This window comes from Symphalangus syndactylus, chromosome 8 (assembly GCF_028878055.3).
Source record: "Symphalangus syndactylus isolate Jambi chromosome 8, NHGRI_mSymSyn1-v2.1_pri, whole genome shotgun sequence".
Lineage (NCBI taxonomy): Eukaryota > Metazoa > Chordata > Mammalia > Primates > Hylobatidae > Symphalangus > Symphalangus syndactylus.
In genome coordinates, this window is record NC_072430.2 from 41,437,057 (window position 1) to 41,452,347 (window position 15,291).

Below are 15,291 nucleotides of genomic sequence, written 5' to 3' on the forward strand. Positions count from 1 at the left end.
ATATAATTAAATTTGCATAAATTCAAAGAGCATATGCTGCAATCCCGTTGTAATTTCAGATTTGTTTTTATTTCCTGAGTTTGCTAAGGAAATAATAAAAACAAAACCTCCTATTTGTATTGTGGCTTGTTCTCTTTTATTGCAAAGTATATCAAGTATACAGAGGAGTGTGGAGAAGATAGCCCACATCTGTGCACACATCACCCACCTCTGAAAAATCCTAATGTCATTCTACATTTGATGGCGATTTTAAAAAAACAAATGAAATGTTATGTGTAGAGTTGAAGTTGAAATCCAGCGTCCTACTTACACTTGCGGTGGCATCCCTGGTTCCCTCCTCTCCCCGGCCCTCCAGGAGCACCCCCTATGACTGATTGTGATATTGACAGCATTCTCATGCAGGCTTTTATACCTCTATTACCCAGATCTGTGTGTATCCATTAACAATAAAGTATCAACGTATACAGTTAGTTAGAAATCTGACATAAGTGGTATCCTTCCGCAGTTCACTCCCCTACCCTCCATCTCAACAGTAGGTTTCTGAGATTTATCCACATTGATACATATAGCTCTGGTTCATTCTTTTTCACCTGTTGAGTAATATTCAATTTTAGGAAAATACCACAATTTATTTGTTCTTATGCTGATCATCATTTATAGGTTGTTTTCAACTTTTTAAAAACACAAACAAAGCATCAGTGAACATTCTTGTACATTTCCTTTTGCCCCTGTGCTAGAGTTCCTCCCGAGACTAGGAGGAAAACTGCTGGGTTAAAGGATGCGTTTAGCTTTAGTTTTACTGGCTATTTCCAAATTGCTTTGCACAGTTTCTCACTGGCAGCATATGTAAATTTCCTTTAATCCATATTTGTTTTGTTTTGTTTTTTTGAGATGGAGTCTCGCTCTGTCACCCAGGCTGGAGTGCAATGGCGCGATCTCGGCTCACTGCAACCTCCACCTCCTGGGTTCAAGTGATTCTCCTGCCTCAGCCTCCCAAGTAGCTGGGACTACAGGCACATGCCACCACGCCCGGCTAATTTTTTGTGTTATTAGTAGAGACAGGGTTTCACCATGTTAGCCAGGATGGTCTCAATCTTCTGATCTCGTGGTCTGCCCGCCTTGGCCCCCCCAACCTTTAATCCATATTCTTACCAACACATACTCATTTCTGCCCATCTGATGGCTAAAGCGTCTTGTCTTTCTCAGGCCATGGTTGCATTCATTAACTCGATTGATTCTCATAGGAACCCTGGGCAGAGGTAGCACAGGTCTTATTTATGACCACCTGGCAGGAGGGCACACTGATGCCCAGGGAGGGAATGATACATCCAGCATGGCTGGTTGTGACCAGTCAGGAGCTGAACAGATCCAGGAGTCTGCGATCCCAGGCATTCATCACACCACAGGGACCACGTACAGGGTCAGAACACAAACTTGGCAGCCCATCTTTACAGAATAAAACATATTTAAATAACCTGTACTATGTAAATATCAATAACTATGCACACTAACGGAGGATAAAATAATTACCATTTTAGGGAGCCTTTATTTCACAAAACACTTTGTATATCCATTCCTTTTTTGATCTTGATAACTCCATAAAAAGACTTGGATTATTACTGTTCCCACTTCAGAGATAAGAAAAATGAGGCTCACAGATAGTCAATAGAAGATTACATCATGAACCCGTTTGCCTTTAAGGTGTGTCTTCTGTACACACCCTTGGAGATGGTTTACCTGAGACTTGGGAATTCTTAATATGTACTGTGAGCACAGATGGGTCTGGGCCATCTCTCCCGGCTTCCTGCACAAGTTCCCTGGCAACTGAGGTCACACTACAAACACATATTTCCTCTCATGGGGAGGCTCGGCCTCAGGTTTTATGTACCTGAAGTCAGACTGGCAATAACATCTTGGCTCTGCCACCTAACACCTGTGACCTTGGGCAAGTTACCTCTTCTGTGTGCCTCAGTTTTCTCATCTGTAATGCTGGGACGCTAGCACCTACCTCCCAGTCAGGTTGCACAAAGCAGCTGAGGTCACACATGCACAGTGGCAGGTGCCCAGAAGAAACTCAAATGCTGGCTCTTGTGATGAAGCCTATAATTGTGATGTCTGGCCACAGGAGCGGCCAGTGGTCCTGGTGAGGAAGGCTCTGCACAGCACAAGTCACTGGTGTGGTGACTTTGGAAGGCAGCCCACCTGCACAGGCTAAGGAGGCTCTATTTTGGAGATGCCAGCTCCCGTTGGCCAAGCACAGGACCAGGGGAGCCACAGCCAGTGGCACACGGCAGTCCTCTAAGAACATCCACTAGGTCACTGGAGGGACCCTGGTAAGTCCACTTCATTTTTCTCATGGCTTGAAAAATATCAAAGGATTACAGCGCGAGGGGTTCCTGATGCAGGACTGACACTGCCTCACCTGCATCATCTGGACCGACAGCGTCAAGACCCCCGAGTCAGAAGGCAACTTGCTGCCACAACCCTCTGCCACAGCTGACAGTGAGAGGACCAGGTCCTGTTTCTAGGGCAGGGTGCAGGGGAGTCCACATCAAGTGTGTTGGGTGGAGGGAAATTGAGAGGAGTGAGCGAGGGAGGGACCACAGGTGTGTTAATCACCATTCTCCACTTCTGCCCATCCCAGAAGGCCTCGTCCACGATTTGGGAAGCAACCCAGGTTCACTGCTATTCTTGACACGAAGTCATCACCAGCAACTAGTTATCCTAAGTCCAGCGATGGAGGAGAAAGAACACATGATTAGAATGCAGGAGTCAAGTTTAGGTGGGTAAACTGTGGCCTTTGCAAGCTTCAGTATACAAGGGAGCTAAAACCACCTCTCCTGCCTTCCTCATGCATGACATGCCTTGAGAACTGCTGAGTGCCAGGTATACAGCAGGCACTGAGTGAATGCCACTGAGCTGCTCCGGCCCTGGGTGGCAGGGATTCAGCTGTCGAGGTGAGGGGGTAGAGAAGCCATCCACACCCTTCTCTGGGTCAGACACACATTGACCAGGGTAGCTGGTTCACTCTGTGATCATGGGACAACCTGGAACTCTATCCAGCCTTCCCAGAAACTAAATCTATAACTGTGGCCTCATAAGCTTCCTATTCAACCATGAGGACCATCATAGTGGGTTGGTGACAGGAGGAGAGTCACAGGCCTCTGGAGGTAGAGTTCAAACACCAGCTCTCTCCCTTGCTAGCTGGGTGACCTTGGATAAGTCGCTTCTCTTCTCTGAGCCTCGGTTAAATCATCTGTGAAATGAGAAGAATCGTGCCTATTTTGTGCTGTTGTGAGAAGGGAAGAGACTGTGTCTGCTTGTCACAAAATAAGTCTTCAACAAATCATGGCCATGAATTTAATTCCTTGGGCCTCTAATTTGCCATCTGTGAATTGGGGACAAGTGCTGCTCCCTGGCAAGGCTGCCATGAAGATGAAATGAGACAACGTATGGAGCAAGCACAGGATTCACTCCTTACTGAAGGCCCCACGAGGGCAAGACTTAGGTCTGTTTCATCCTCCAGTGAATTCTCAGGGCCTGGCACACACAATAGGCCCTCAGAAAACATCTGCAGAGTGAGTGAACACACTGACTGCTCTCAAAATAGTAACTGCAGGTGGCTTAATGTCTCTGAGCCTTAGCTTCCTCATCTGTGAAATAGGAGAGATGTTGTGAAAATGAACGGGCCTGTAGCAGAGGCTCCAAACAGTCTCCGACCCCGAGAGGGCCTTGCACCCATTCCCCAGGCAGACACCACGCAAGGCGGCTGTGTAAGTAAGAGCAATGTTTACTGAGCGATACAGGACTGAGTACTATGAAGGGTTTACAAGGATGGAAATGCACCCCGCCCCCGCCCTGGCCACCCCCGACACCCAGAGACTACAGTACTTAGGAGTTACACACAGCGGCCGTAACTGGTGGCTATCTGTTCATAACAAACAAACCATAGCATATCTATACTGTATCACATCGAGTGATTATAGAAATCCATATATATATTGCTTGTATAAAATCTTTTTTTGTAAAAAATATTAAAAAAAAAAAAAAAGGAAAGTATAAAAAACATGTGCAGTTGAAAGCCCTGCCAGGACAGCCAGTCTGTAAACATTCAGTGAGTATGTGCTTTGGAAGGGCGCCCGCGCCTCAGTGCCCACAGCAAACTCCAGCAGGGCTGGCGAGGGTGCGCCCAGCTGCCGCCTCCTGGGCAGGGCCGCGCTGGACCGAGGTGGGTGGGGGCATCAGGGCCCCGCAGCACACCCCTCTCCAGCTTCGCATCAAGGTGAGGGGCAGGGCTGGGGGCAGGTGGGTTGCAGTTTCATTCTAAGTTCCATCCTCAGCCGCATTTTGGTTGCAACTCATGGCTTTTCCTGGCTGTTCGGAGGTTCCTCGGATGGGTGCCCTGGTGAAGAGGCCAGAGAAGAGCCCAGGGCTGCCTCATTGGGCGTCTCCCTGGCCTCGGCGCCTCTGTCCTGCCTCCTTCAAGTGGGGCCCCCGGCAGGACAACCCTACCCGAGGGTCAACTTTGGTCTCAGCGCTTGGTCCCTCTGGGTTTCCTCAGCCCGCTCTTCCTCCTGGGTGGCTGATCTGAGTTTCACAAAAAAGCTCGGCTGATGCTGGCTGTGCTGAACCTCATTGTACAGTTTTTCATGCACCAAAGGAAGGGCCATCTGGGGCCCCCATCCTCCTCCCTCTTCATCACTTTTCCTCCTCCTCTTCCTCCTCCTCCACCTCCTCCCAGCCCATGGTCACTTCTTCTCGAGCTGCTCAAGCAGCGGGTTGCCTTCTGACTCGGGGGTCTTGACACTGTCGGTCCGGACAATGCAGGTGGGGCGGTGTCGGTTCAGCATCAGGATGAGCTGCTGCCGCTCCTGCTTCAGCTCCTCAATCTGGGTCTTCAGCTCTGCGTTCATGAGTTCCAGCCGCTCGGATTCCTGTATGCCAACACAGAAGCACGCTGTGAGTTTCACAGGGACTGGCTCTGGGGAGAGGCTCTGCCTGTGGTTAGGCACAGGGCATGCTGGGCTGGCACTGGCCTGTTTTCTGCAGGAGGAAGCACAGACCCTGCTACTGAGCCCCTGGCTGACTTTCTGCGGGCAGTGCCTGCCACAGCGGTGACACTGGCCTGTGTCACGTCCAGGTTATATTCTAGGGCCAGCCAGGCTCACGTCCCACCTCTCTCCCCTCCCTCAATCCACCCCAGCTTCAGTGACCGCCTTGCTGTTGCTCAAATATGCCAAATACTCTGCCACCTCAGGGCCTTTGCACAAGAAAGAAAGGGTAGGCAAAGAAAGGAGGCCAGGTGGACCTAGAGCAGGTCTACGGAGCAAGCATGGGGGGGTCCGAGGGGGGACACAGATGGCAGTGTAATGGGAACATGCTTTGATGTGTGACAGACACATGTGGGAGATATCTTGGCCGGTGGGATCAGTGAGTGTAGTGTAGTCATGTCATTCCTCCTAAAACATGTGCTTCCTAGCTATTAGTCTATAATTATTTCAATAGCCTCTTCCTTATCCCTATAATCTGGAAGCTTTGCCCACAGACAGGGAATCAGCAGTCATCCTGCTGGATCCCAAATGAGGTTTCCAATAGACCTCGAGTGAGATTTCCAGGGAACTTCCGGCTCAGCTGGAGAGGTTCCAGGGGAAGGAAGGAATGTTGACGATTTGATTCGGGAGGTGACGAGGGTTACACGTCCGTAGTGTAGATGGGAGATGGGCATATCGATTCAAGGCTTAGGGGATTGAACAGTAAAACAGCATCTGAATGATTTTTCTTGGATTATGTCTAAAAACTTTGAGAGTTGATATTTATTCGAGGGTCAGCAAAGTTTCAGACAAGTGGTTCTCAACTAGGACTGATTTTTGCCTCCCAGGAGACATTTGGCAATGTCTGCAGACATTTTTGATTGTCACAACTCAGAGGGAGCTCTGCTACCAGCATCTAGCAGGTAGATGCCAGGGATGCTCTAAACACCCTTCAATGCACAGGCAGCCCCCACAAGTATTTAGTCCAAAATGGTGATAGTGCAAGAGACTGAGCAACTTGTATCAGTCAAAGAGCAAGCAGTAGCTGCAACTGCATATGTGACAACCAGAGAGCCTGTGAGCCCATAAGCCTGCCGGTCCTCCTGGCAGGGCACAGGTGGAGCGGCCTCCCCAGGGGGTCCCCAGAACCCTCAGTGGGCCCAACCCTCTCCCACCAGGGGTGCCGTCTTCCTCCCACAGCTGGTCTGACCGAACTATTCCTTGTGCTCATCTCTGAGGCGGCAGCATGAGTGCCCGGGAACTCTGAGACGGGCAGGCCTCGTGACCAGATGCTGAGAGAAAACAGCCTCACTAAAGGAAAAAAAATGCTCAGGGAAAATATTAAAAACCAGCTCTGGTGGTTTTTGGTTCCACAGGCTGGGACGTGACTGGGAAGCTGGCCTGGTCCTCTGTTCTGAGAATTCCAAGAGAGGCGCATCTAGGAGGGCCAGGAGAGACCCCGTGTGAATCCATGGGCTGGGGCAGTTAGGTGCTAATGTCAGCCCCCTGCTCACTGGTGACTCTCTGGTGACCTTGGGAACTTCTCACAAACCCTCTGACCATCATGGTCTCCCCAGCCCAAGGGCTTAGCTCCATCTTCAAACTCTCCTGAGCCCCTGCCTCATGGAATGTCAGGGTAACCCACCCATCCGTGAGTGTTTGCTGAGGCCCTGCTATGTATAGTGAATGCCCTGGGGAATCCAAGAGCCATGAGCCCCTAACTGGCTCTTGTGGCCTTTCCACTCTAAGGGGAAGAAGCAATCTGTGCAACAAGGCAGAGCTTACTAACGTGTGACCATCAGCCACCCAGGGTTCAGAAGACCTTAGAGAAGGCTAAAGTCTGACCTTGGGCTTGAAAGATGGGTTGACTCAGGCTGGATTGAGAAGGGGAAGGAGGGACTTGCGGGTGGAGAACCCTGAGTGAACAAAGACCCAGGCATGGGAAAGCTTAGGATGGGTTTAGAAGGGAAAACTATTCTACCGTGACCATAGCTCGCTTTAGGACTTAGTAGGGTAGAAAGCTGAGAAGGTGGGTTGAGAGCCAGCCTGTAGCTCTGGAAAGCTTGTGGGTTGAGAATCTGAGTCTAGAAGCAAGTTTCTTAACTTCTCTGAGCCTCAGTTATCTCCTCTGTAGATAGGTGAGGCTCTTGGGGATTAGATGAACTCACAGGGAGAAAGCACTTTGTAAACCGGAGAGGCTTACTGTAACTTATAAGCAAGAGAATAGCATAAAGAAGAAAGAGAGGAAGAGAAGGAAGACATCTCAAAGAAAAATCAGCAGATCTTGTTGACTGGCTGGATTTGGAGAAGGAAGGAGATAGGGCAGAGAGCTGACTATGAACCCGATGGAGGGTCTGAGGAATGGAGCCTGGGAGGGGAGCTGTTCTGAAAAGTGGTGGGAAGGAAAAGGAGGAGTTTGTTTTGGGTACAGTGAGTTTGAAGTTAAAACTGGACATGCAAGGGGAAGCCTCTGACAGGCAGAATTCAATAGCGCTGCACACACAGATCTGCCTCCTAGAAATTACCACGTGTCAAACCAACTCTATGTGGGAGCGTCTGTATCACACACAAAGATCAGTGCAGTGTAGGGTAACTTGCTTCACTCATGCAGCTATCATACAAAGAACATTATATTCTGTGGGTTTTAAATGTTAGGGTATATCATGGAATATCCCAAATTCTGACTGTCTGGCTGTCAGAATGTAACTAACTGCTTTTTTTTCTTTTGAGACAGAGTCTCACTCTGTCACCCAGGCTGGAGTGCAGTGGCATGATCTTGGCTCACTGCAACCTCTGCCTCCAAGGTTCAAGCAATTCTCATGCCTCAGCCACCCAAGTAGCTAGGATTACAGGCATGTGCCACCACCCCTGGCTAATTTTTGTATATTTAGTAGAGACAGGGTTTCACTATGTTAGCCAGGCTGGTCTCGAACTCTTGGCCTCAAGTGATCTGCCTGCCTCGGCCTCCCAAAGTGCTGGGATTACAGGCATGAGCCACCGCGCCCAGCCAGAATGTAACTAACTGCCTTTTAGTTTTACTGCCTTCCACACTCAAAGAGTTATTAGTTGGCTCTACATATTTATTTATTGTATAAGTTGAGTTCAGAAGAATCTTTTTTTTTTTTAAACCATGATTGTAGAAGTGGTTTGTGACTTTATAACAGCAATTACCTAATTTGTTTTCCTAATTAATGAAGGAACCGAGCGAACATCTTTCTCGCATTAATTATGAAGCATATACCTCCGGCTGCATTTTTGTTTATTGTTTTGACTTCTGTTAGATATTTATTGCCCCAGAGAAAATGAAACCATTTGTTGTTTTAGAATAGAATTAGTTCTGCCTCCTACACTGTGGTCGGTAAAGGCAGTAGAAAGAATACATGGTGAACGGCTGGGTGTCCTGGCTTTTAATCCTGGCTGTGTGACCTTGGCCATGTCACTTCCTCTCTCTGGGCCTCAGTTTCCTCCTAGAAAATGTGATGATTGGCCCAGGGGACTTTAAGCATTAAGATTGTTTGAACTGGCTGGGCATGGTGGCTCACGCCTGTAATCCCAGAATTTTGGGAGGCCGAGGTGGGAGGATCACTTGTGTCCAGGAGTTCAAGACCAGCCTAGGCAACACAGGGAGCCCCGGTCTCTACAAAAAACAGAAAATTAGCCAGGCGTGGTGGTGTGCCTGTTGTCCCAGCTACTCAGGAGGCTGAGGTGGAAGGATCACCTGAGCCTGGGAGTACAAGGCTGCAGTGAGCTATGACTGTGCTACCGCACTCCAGCCTGGGTGACAAAGTGAGACTCTCTCAAAAACAGCAACAGCAACAACAAAAGATCATCTGAATCTATATTTTTAAAAAGCTATTCTAAGGCATATAAAATAGATTTCCACCAAGTTTTTGTAAGAGCTGAGAAGCAGCCTGATACGCCCCTTTAAGCCTGAAAGACCTGTCTGGATTAAAATCCTGACTCTGCTACTTGCTAGCTATGGTTCTGCAAACGAGTTTCCTAATTTCTTTTGAGTCTGGGCAACCTGAATATTGTGTGGGGCACAAAGGAAGCCCCAGGTTCTCATCCTGACTTGGCCACTGGGTGACCTTGAACTTCATCAATGGATGGGACTGCCTTTCCTCCTCCCAGGGCCACTGTGACCATCAAGGAGAGAGTGGCTATGAAGACCAGAGGGCACCGCGGGAGTGTGAGATAGCATTATTGCCACTAACATCTAGAGAACCTGGGTTAGGACAGCCGCGTGACAGAAGCTGCCAGCATTATACAAGGCAGAAGCCTCAGGGCCACTGCTCCTGACTGCAGACGGAGGAGGTACTGAGGTAGCACCACAGCCTGCGGAGGTGGACCTGACCCCTCCCAAGGCCTGCCCCTTCCCTGGGGTTCAGGGCCTCGGCTAGTCCAGGCAGGCAAACGCTGAGGTGCAGTTAAGAATCTTCCAGGTGTGGATCTGGGTGTCCAAGGGTCAAGGGTGGGACGGTGGCTTTTTACCTATAATATATATACAGTTGTCTCTCAGTAGCCATGGGCAATTGGTCCCAGGACTCCCCGAGGATACCAAAATCCGAGGATGCTCAAGTTTCTTACATAAAATGGCACGTTATTTGGATATCACCTATGCACATCTCCCGTATACTTTAAATCATCTCTAGGTTACTTATAGTGACTAATACGATGTAAATGCTATGTAAATAGCTGCTATGCTGCATTGTTTCAGGAATAAACAGTACAGATGCTTTTTTTTCTGAATATTTTTGATCTGCTGTTGGTCGAATCACAGATGCAGAACCCTTGGCTATGAAAGGCTGCCTGTAGATATTTGTCCCAACTGTATATATCCCCTTACTTAAATAATTAATATTTATTAACAATTAATATATGTATCTCTGAGCCTTGTATTTTACCTATTAAAAATAAACTACAAGAGAATCCCCCAGGTCTGCAGGCACTGACTGTCAACACAGCCGCCTGCACTCATGCCCTAAACTTCACACCCAACCTCTGCTTCCAAGGCTGGGGAGGAGGAGGAGAACACAGGGGTGAGGGGAGGACTGGGCTTGGGCCCAGACCGTGCTGCCCAAATCTCCTCCCAGACCCCAAGGTCGCACGCTTCTCTCTCACTGGAACAACATGACACTTCCAAAACTGATCCTTCTACCTCAATCTGTGCCCCACATTGCCGCCAGAGGGATCTTTTGAAGGTATGCGTCTCCCCTCCTGCAGCCCTTCAGTGGCTCGTCATGATCATATAATTCATCATCCTAGCGCAGCACTTGTGAAAGTGAAGGAAGGGGCTACTAATCATTAGGCCAGGACAACAGGCACAGACTGGGCATGTCTCAGGCAACCCAGCATCTAGCGTCACCCTATTATGAGGAATCTGGGCCCTGCCTGCCTCTCCACCCCACCACTTGGTACTCTAAACTCCAGCTGGTATCCTTTTCAATGCCTTAAACACATCCTTAAACAGCACCTTTTGCCTTTGCTTGAACCCTTGCATTCCTCATAACCCCCTAGGGCCTCCATCTCACTGCTCCTACTACTCTTTTATGTCTGAATTGAAGCAGCCTTTCCTTAGCCTAGACCAGGACAGGGCCCCTGCTGTGTGTTCTCATAGCTCGCTAGGCTTGCCCGACATAACGCTCGGCACACGTCACTTTCCTTGTTTCCTGCCTCCCATCCCACTGCCGACACCGCCTGCCTGCCCTCTGTGCCCCAGGCACTCACTAAACACCTACTAAATGGACGGGTGGATCAGCAAGGGATGAATACATCCAAGCCCACCACTCACTAGCAGTGTGACCTTGACCAAGTAACGTGACCTTGACCAAGTAACTTGGCCTCTCTGAGCTACAGGTCAGTCTCTAAAATGGAGATAAATAATATTATCTCACTGGAATGTTATAAGGATTAAATAAAACACGGTAAATGCCTGGCACACAGTAGGTGCTCAGCTAGTGTTCCTGGAATGTGATGGGCAGTGCCATTCATTGGGCATCAACTCTTTATTGCACTGTTGTGTCACTAACATGCTATCCGCTAGGGCATATCTTGCCTGGTAACTGGCTGACAAGCTCTTGAAGGCAGGGATCTCACGTGAAGCTTCTCTAGTCCCTGCTGTTTCTCATCCAGCTCTGCTCATGGCAGGCACTCGGTGCTGGAAATGAGGTATGTGGCACTTCATCCATCTGGAAGGCTCGTGTCTTAGAAACTTCCTGAAGATTCCCAGCCCAATGTTGTAGCACCATCTCTTCCAACGGGCTCCCAGATCCAGGAGTCTAACGCCCATCTACGATAACCATTCCCTGCCCTGGACACTCACAGCCTGGAGGTAGACACACGGCCCCAAGCTGTCTACACCAATGACCACAGAATAGCTCTCTGCTTGTTGCAAGTATGCAAAGATGCCCATAGACCCTCCAGAGTCCAAGAACACCAGGCCGATCTAGCCTTGTCTCTCCAGTTCCCACAGGAGGACTGTGTCTGCTCCTTCCTGCGTGCCCCCAGTGTACCCAACACAGGGATGCACATTTAGTAAATGCTTAAAAATACCTGTTGAATCAATTAATGAACAAAAGAGCAAACAAATGAATGAATGCCAATATAGCAGACATGTGGGCAAATTACTTAGCCCCACACTTCCTTAGTTTCCTTATCTGTAGAAAGAGACTAATGAAGGTACCCACTTCATATGGTTATTATCCCAATAAAATGAGATAATGTACATACAGCATTCAGCACAGCACCCAACTTTACAAATAGTGGCAACTATTGTTAGTTACTGTGTACTTACAGAATAGGACCTGCCCCATTATGTTATTATTATACATTATCGTTATTATTATTCAGCAATGAACCAATGATTGGGGTGGAAAGACCAGAGACTCCTGGCCTGGACTGATTAGCTTTCTGGTCATGTTCCCTCACTGCCAGCCACCATTTCTGAGATGCAGGGAAGCTCTAAGAGGCAGGACTTGGGAGAAAAAGAACAAACATCCTGCTTGGCACATTCCAAATGAAAGGGCAGGTAGGGCCAGGAGGAAAAGCAACCCCTGGCTGACCTCTGCATGCAGAGCTGACCTCTTATTCCCAGAGGCAGCAGCAAAGAGCTTGGAGATCACCTTCAGTGGAGCTGAGGGGCTGGCCAGATGGCATGCAGGGCTGGATAAGACACCTGCAGCTAAGGGAAGGAGCTTTTCTCTGTGCAAAAGTAGCCAGGCCAGAGGCTGTGTCCAGTGCCCACATGCAGGATGTTACTACCTAGCTTCATTGGCACCTACCCTAGACAACTTTGGTAGCCACCAGGGAACCAAAATAGATAGTGGCAGTCCTGGGCCATCTAGGTCAATCAGCACCAAGGTTCTAACCTCAGTGGAGGGGAACTTGGCTCCTCCTTCCTTCTTGGGCTTCCAGGGGTTGTGTGGGCAGGAACTGCTGAAGGCTGCCCTTGGTTGTCTTGGTTCAGAGATTGCGGAGGAAACAGGAGGTAGGAAAGAGCAGAGGGGCCAAGGCTGCTTTGGCAGCTGCCAGCAGATGCTCATTGACTACAGAGACATCTGATGGCCTCTCCTGGTACAGAGTACACAAGCTCACTCCAAGGAATGGCAGGCCTCCCCACCCACCGGGTCAGCTCACCCGCTGCAGAAACTCCGTGCGCTCCTTCTTCTTGTTCCGGCATCGGGCTGCTGCGACTTTGTTCTTCTCCCGGCGCCTTTTCCTTCGCTCCTCTTCCTCATCTAGCTGTGAGGGCACAGAGCCACTGATTAGACATTGAGGCAGGCTTGGAGTACAGTTTCTCTCCTGACACACAGACAGAGGGACAACTTCGCCTTTCTAACCCATATCTCAGCAGTGAACAAGTGATCACTTCTGCCAGCCCACTGCCTGGAGAGTTGGAAATACCTCCGAGCCAGTCCAAGGATCCTCTCAGAGCATCCCGGGGAGGAGTCAGTAGCCCAAAAGGGCAAGGATTCTGCTATGGTTTGAATGTGTCTCCCAAACTTCAAGTGTTAGAAACTTAATCCGCAATGCAACAGTGTTGAGAGGTGACACCTTTAAGAGGTGGTTAGTAACAAAATTAATGAATGGATTAATGTTGTTATTAGAAAAGGAGATTTGTTATAAAACGAAATTTGGCCCTTTCTTGCTCTCTTGTACTCTCTTGCTTTCCCACCTTCTGCCCTAGGATGATGCAGCAAGAAGGCCCTCACAAGACACCAGTACCTTGATATTGGACTTCACAACCTCCAGAACTGTGAGAAATAAATTTCTTTTCTTTATAAATTACTCAGTGGTATTCTGTGATAGCAACACAAAATGGACTAAGACAGATATCCGGGTTCAGATGTCCTGAGGGAGAAGCAAGCCCAGAGACTCAGGAGGTCCCTCACTTCTGCCCCCAGGGTCCCTCAGCTCTCCCACAGGTGGGCATTCTGGGCGAAGAATATGCAAAAGCAGAGAAAAGGATTAAAGCCAGATGAGGAGTTCAGGAGGTCAGGAGCCTGGCAAATCTACTCACACAGAGGTGGCACCCAACGGGCGGTGACGGCCTTTTCTTTTGCCCAGCCCAAGCCCTCTGGGTACAATTTTCCAGGCCAGTGGTTCCCAGGCACTTCCTTTAAAAACGCCTTGGGCATGGACACAGGTTCCACATTCCACTGCCACCTTCCCACCTCCTTGACTATCTTTGTCCTCTCCTCTTACCTTCTGTTGGGATTTAAGATCTTCCCTGCTCTTCCATACCCAATATTCCTTTCTTGGTCCTTCCAAATGCTGGGATCCATTTCCTCTTGTCACTAACAGTCTCCCCAGCCTCCTTATCTGGCTTTAATCCTTTCCCCCAGGATGCCCACCTGTGGGAGAGCTGAAGGACCCTGGGGCACAAGCAAGGGGCCTCCTGAGACTCCGGGATTGCTTCTCCCTCAGGACATGTTAAGAAATTCACCATGCATGAAATAGGATCCCTGGAATGGGGAGAAGGAGACTCACTGCCCACTAGCACAGACTTCGAATCAAAGTTGCTGTTGTTATTGTTCCATTAGTAATAATAACAAGAGGTGCCATTTGTTGCCTACTTTGCTAAATGCTTTAAACACATGTCATTTAATCCTCACCATCAAAGTCTTCTGAGGAAGTTACTATTACTGTACCATTTTACAGATGGTGAGACTGAGGCTCAATAGTTCAATTTGCCCAAGGCCATACAAGTACAAAATAGCAGAGTCAGGATTCAAACTCAGATTTCTCTGCTTTCAAGCATCCTGCTCCTGACCACCAGCCCTTACAGCCCCAGTCCATCAGGAGCACTTTGATGTGGCACCTCTTGCTGCCTCTTGCCTACCTACTTGGTAGGTAATCTACCAGGAAAATCTGAAGGACACCCAGAACCAGCTGGGCTGGGGACAGACCAGAGTCATAGGCCATTAGAGAAGCCATTGGATTGTCCTGGGCTTGCCAACTCTCTCACTTCTCCAGCCAGGGAGGAGGGTGCGGGGGGGTGACTCTGGCAGCCTAAGCCCTGGAACAAGGTCTCAGCCCAAAGGGCTATAGGCCAGGAAAATAAACAGCCTCTCTCTGCACACTCCCAGCATGCTCTGGGGGCTCAGGACAGAGGGCCTGGGCCCAAGACCAGCACCATGGCCATCAGCACAGGCCTTGGCAGGGCAGCCCCCTTTCTGCCTCCTCACCACCTCTGAGCTTCTCCCTGCCCCACTCCCACCCCACCTGGGAGTCAGCTGCAGAGGCACCTCGTCAACACCGCCACACCCAAGCACCTCCCAGTCCCTTGGCCTTCTTTGAAACTGAACCAGAAGTGACAGCTCCTCTGGCTGACCTGCATCTGGGAAAATAGAAACCTGGCTGAAATTGATTCCGCCCAACCTTAACCTCACCCCCAACAAGGCCAAGGTAACCGTGACGACAGGCAGAGGGAAGGAACTGGAGGAAGTGGCTGGCGGTGCAATCTCCCTTCGGCCAGGGGGGTTTGCCCACAAACTGCCAAGGTGATGTGTGCAGCCTGGGTACTGCAGGGCCTTGGTCCTCCCCTGAGCAACCAACCTCTGTCCTCCAAGGCTTCACTCCCTACCCCTACCCTGTACAGGGCCTTATTCCACAGAAAGTCAGAAGCAGACGGAAGCTGCTTTAGCAGCAATGCAAAGAGATTCAGAGCTGGAAGAAAGTTTAAGAGATCAACTGGGCCAGGCTGAGGCCCAGGTCAGGGGCCGCTCCTCCTCCCCTCTCCAGCCACATTCATCCCCTCCTG

At 49.5% G+C, this 15,291-nt stretch overlaps 1 protein-coding gene across 9 annotated transcripts in view; it reads right to left on the reverse strand.

The window, feature by feature from the left end:
* Positions 1–3,772: 3,772 nt before the first annotated feature.
* The window catches only part of JDP2 (Jun dimerization protein 2), a 43,788-nt gene continuing 32,269 nt past the window's right edge, over positions 3,773–15,291 (reverse strand). For all 9 annotated transcript variants that reach the window (XM_055288740.2, XM_055288741.2, XM_055288738.2 and 6 more), the window contains exons 3-4: positions 12,666–12,770; positions 3,773–4,934 (exon numbers count right to left, since the gene is read on the reverse strand). In XM_055288740.2, coding sequence (XP_055144715.1) covers positions 4,749–4,934; positions 12,666–12,770 — 291 coding nt within the window. In that variant the 3' untranslated portion in view covers positions 3,773–4,748. The remainder of the gene's footprint in view (positions 4,935–12,665; positions 12,771–15,291) is intronic.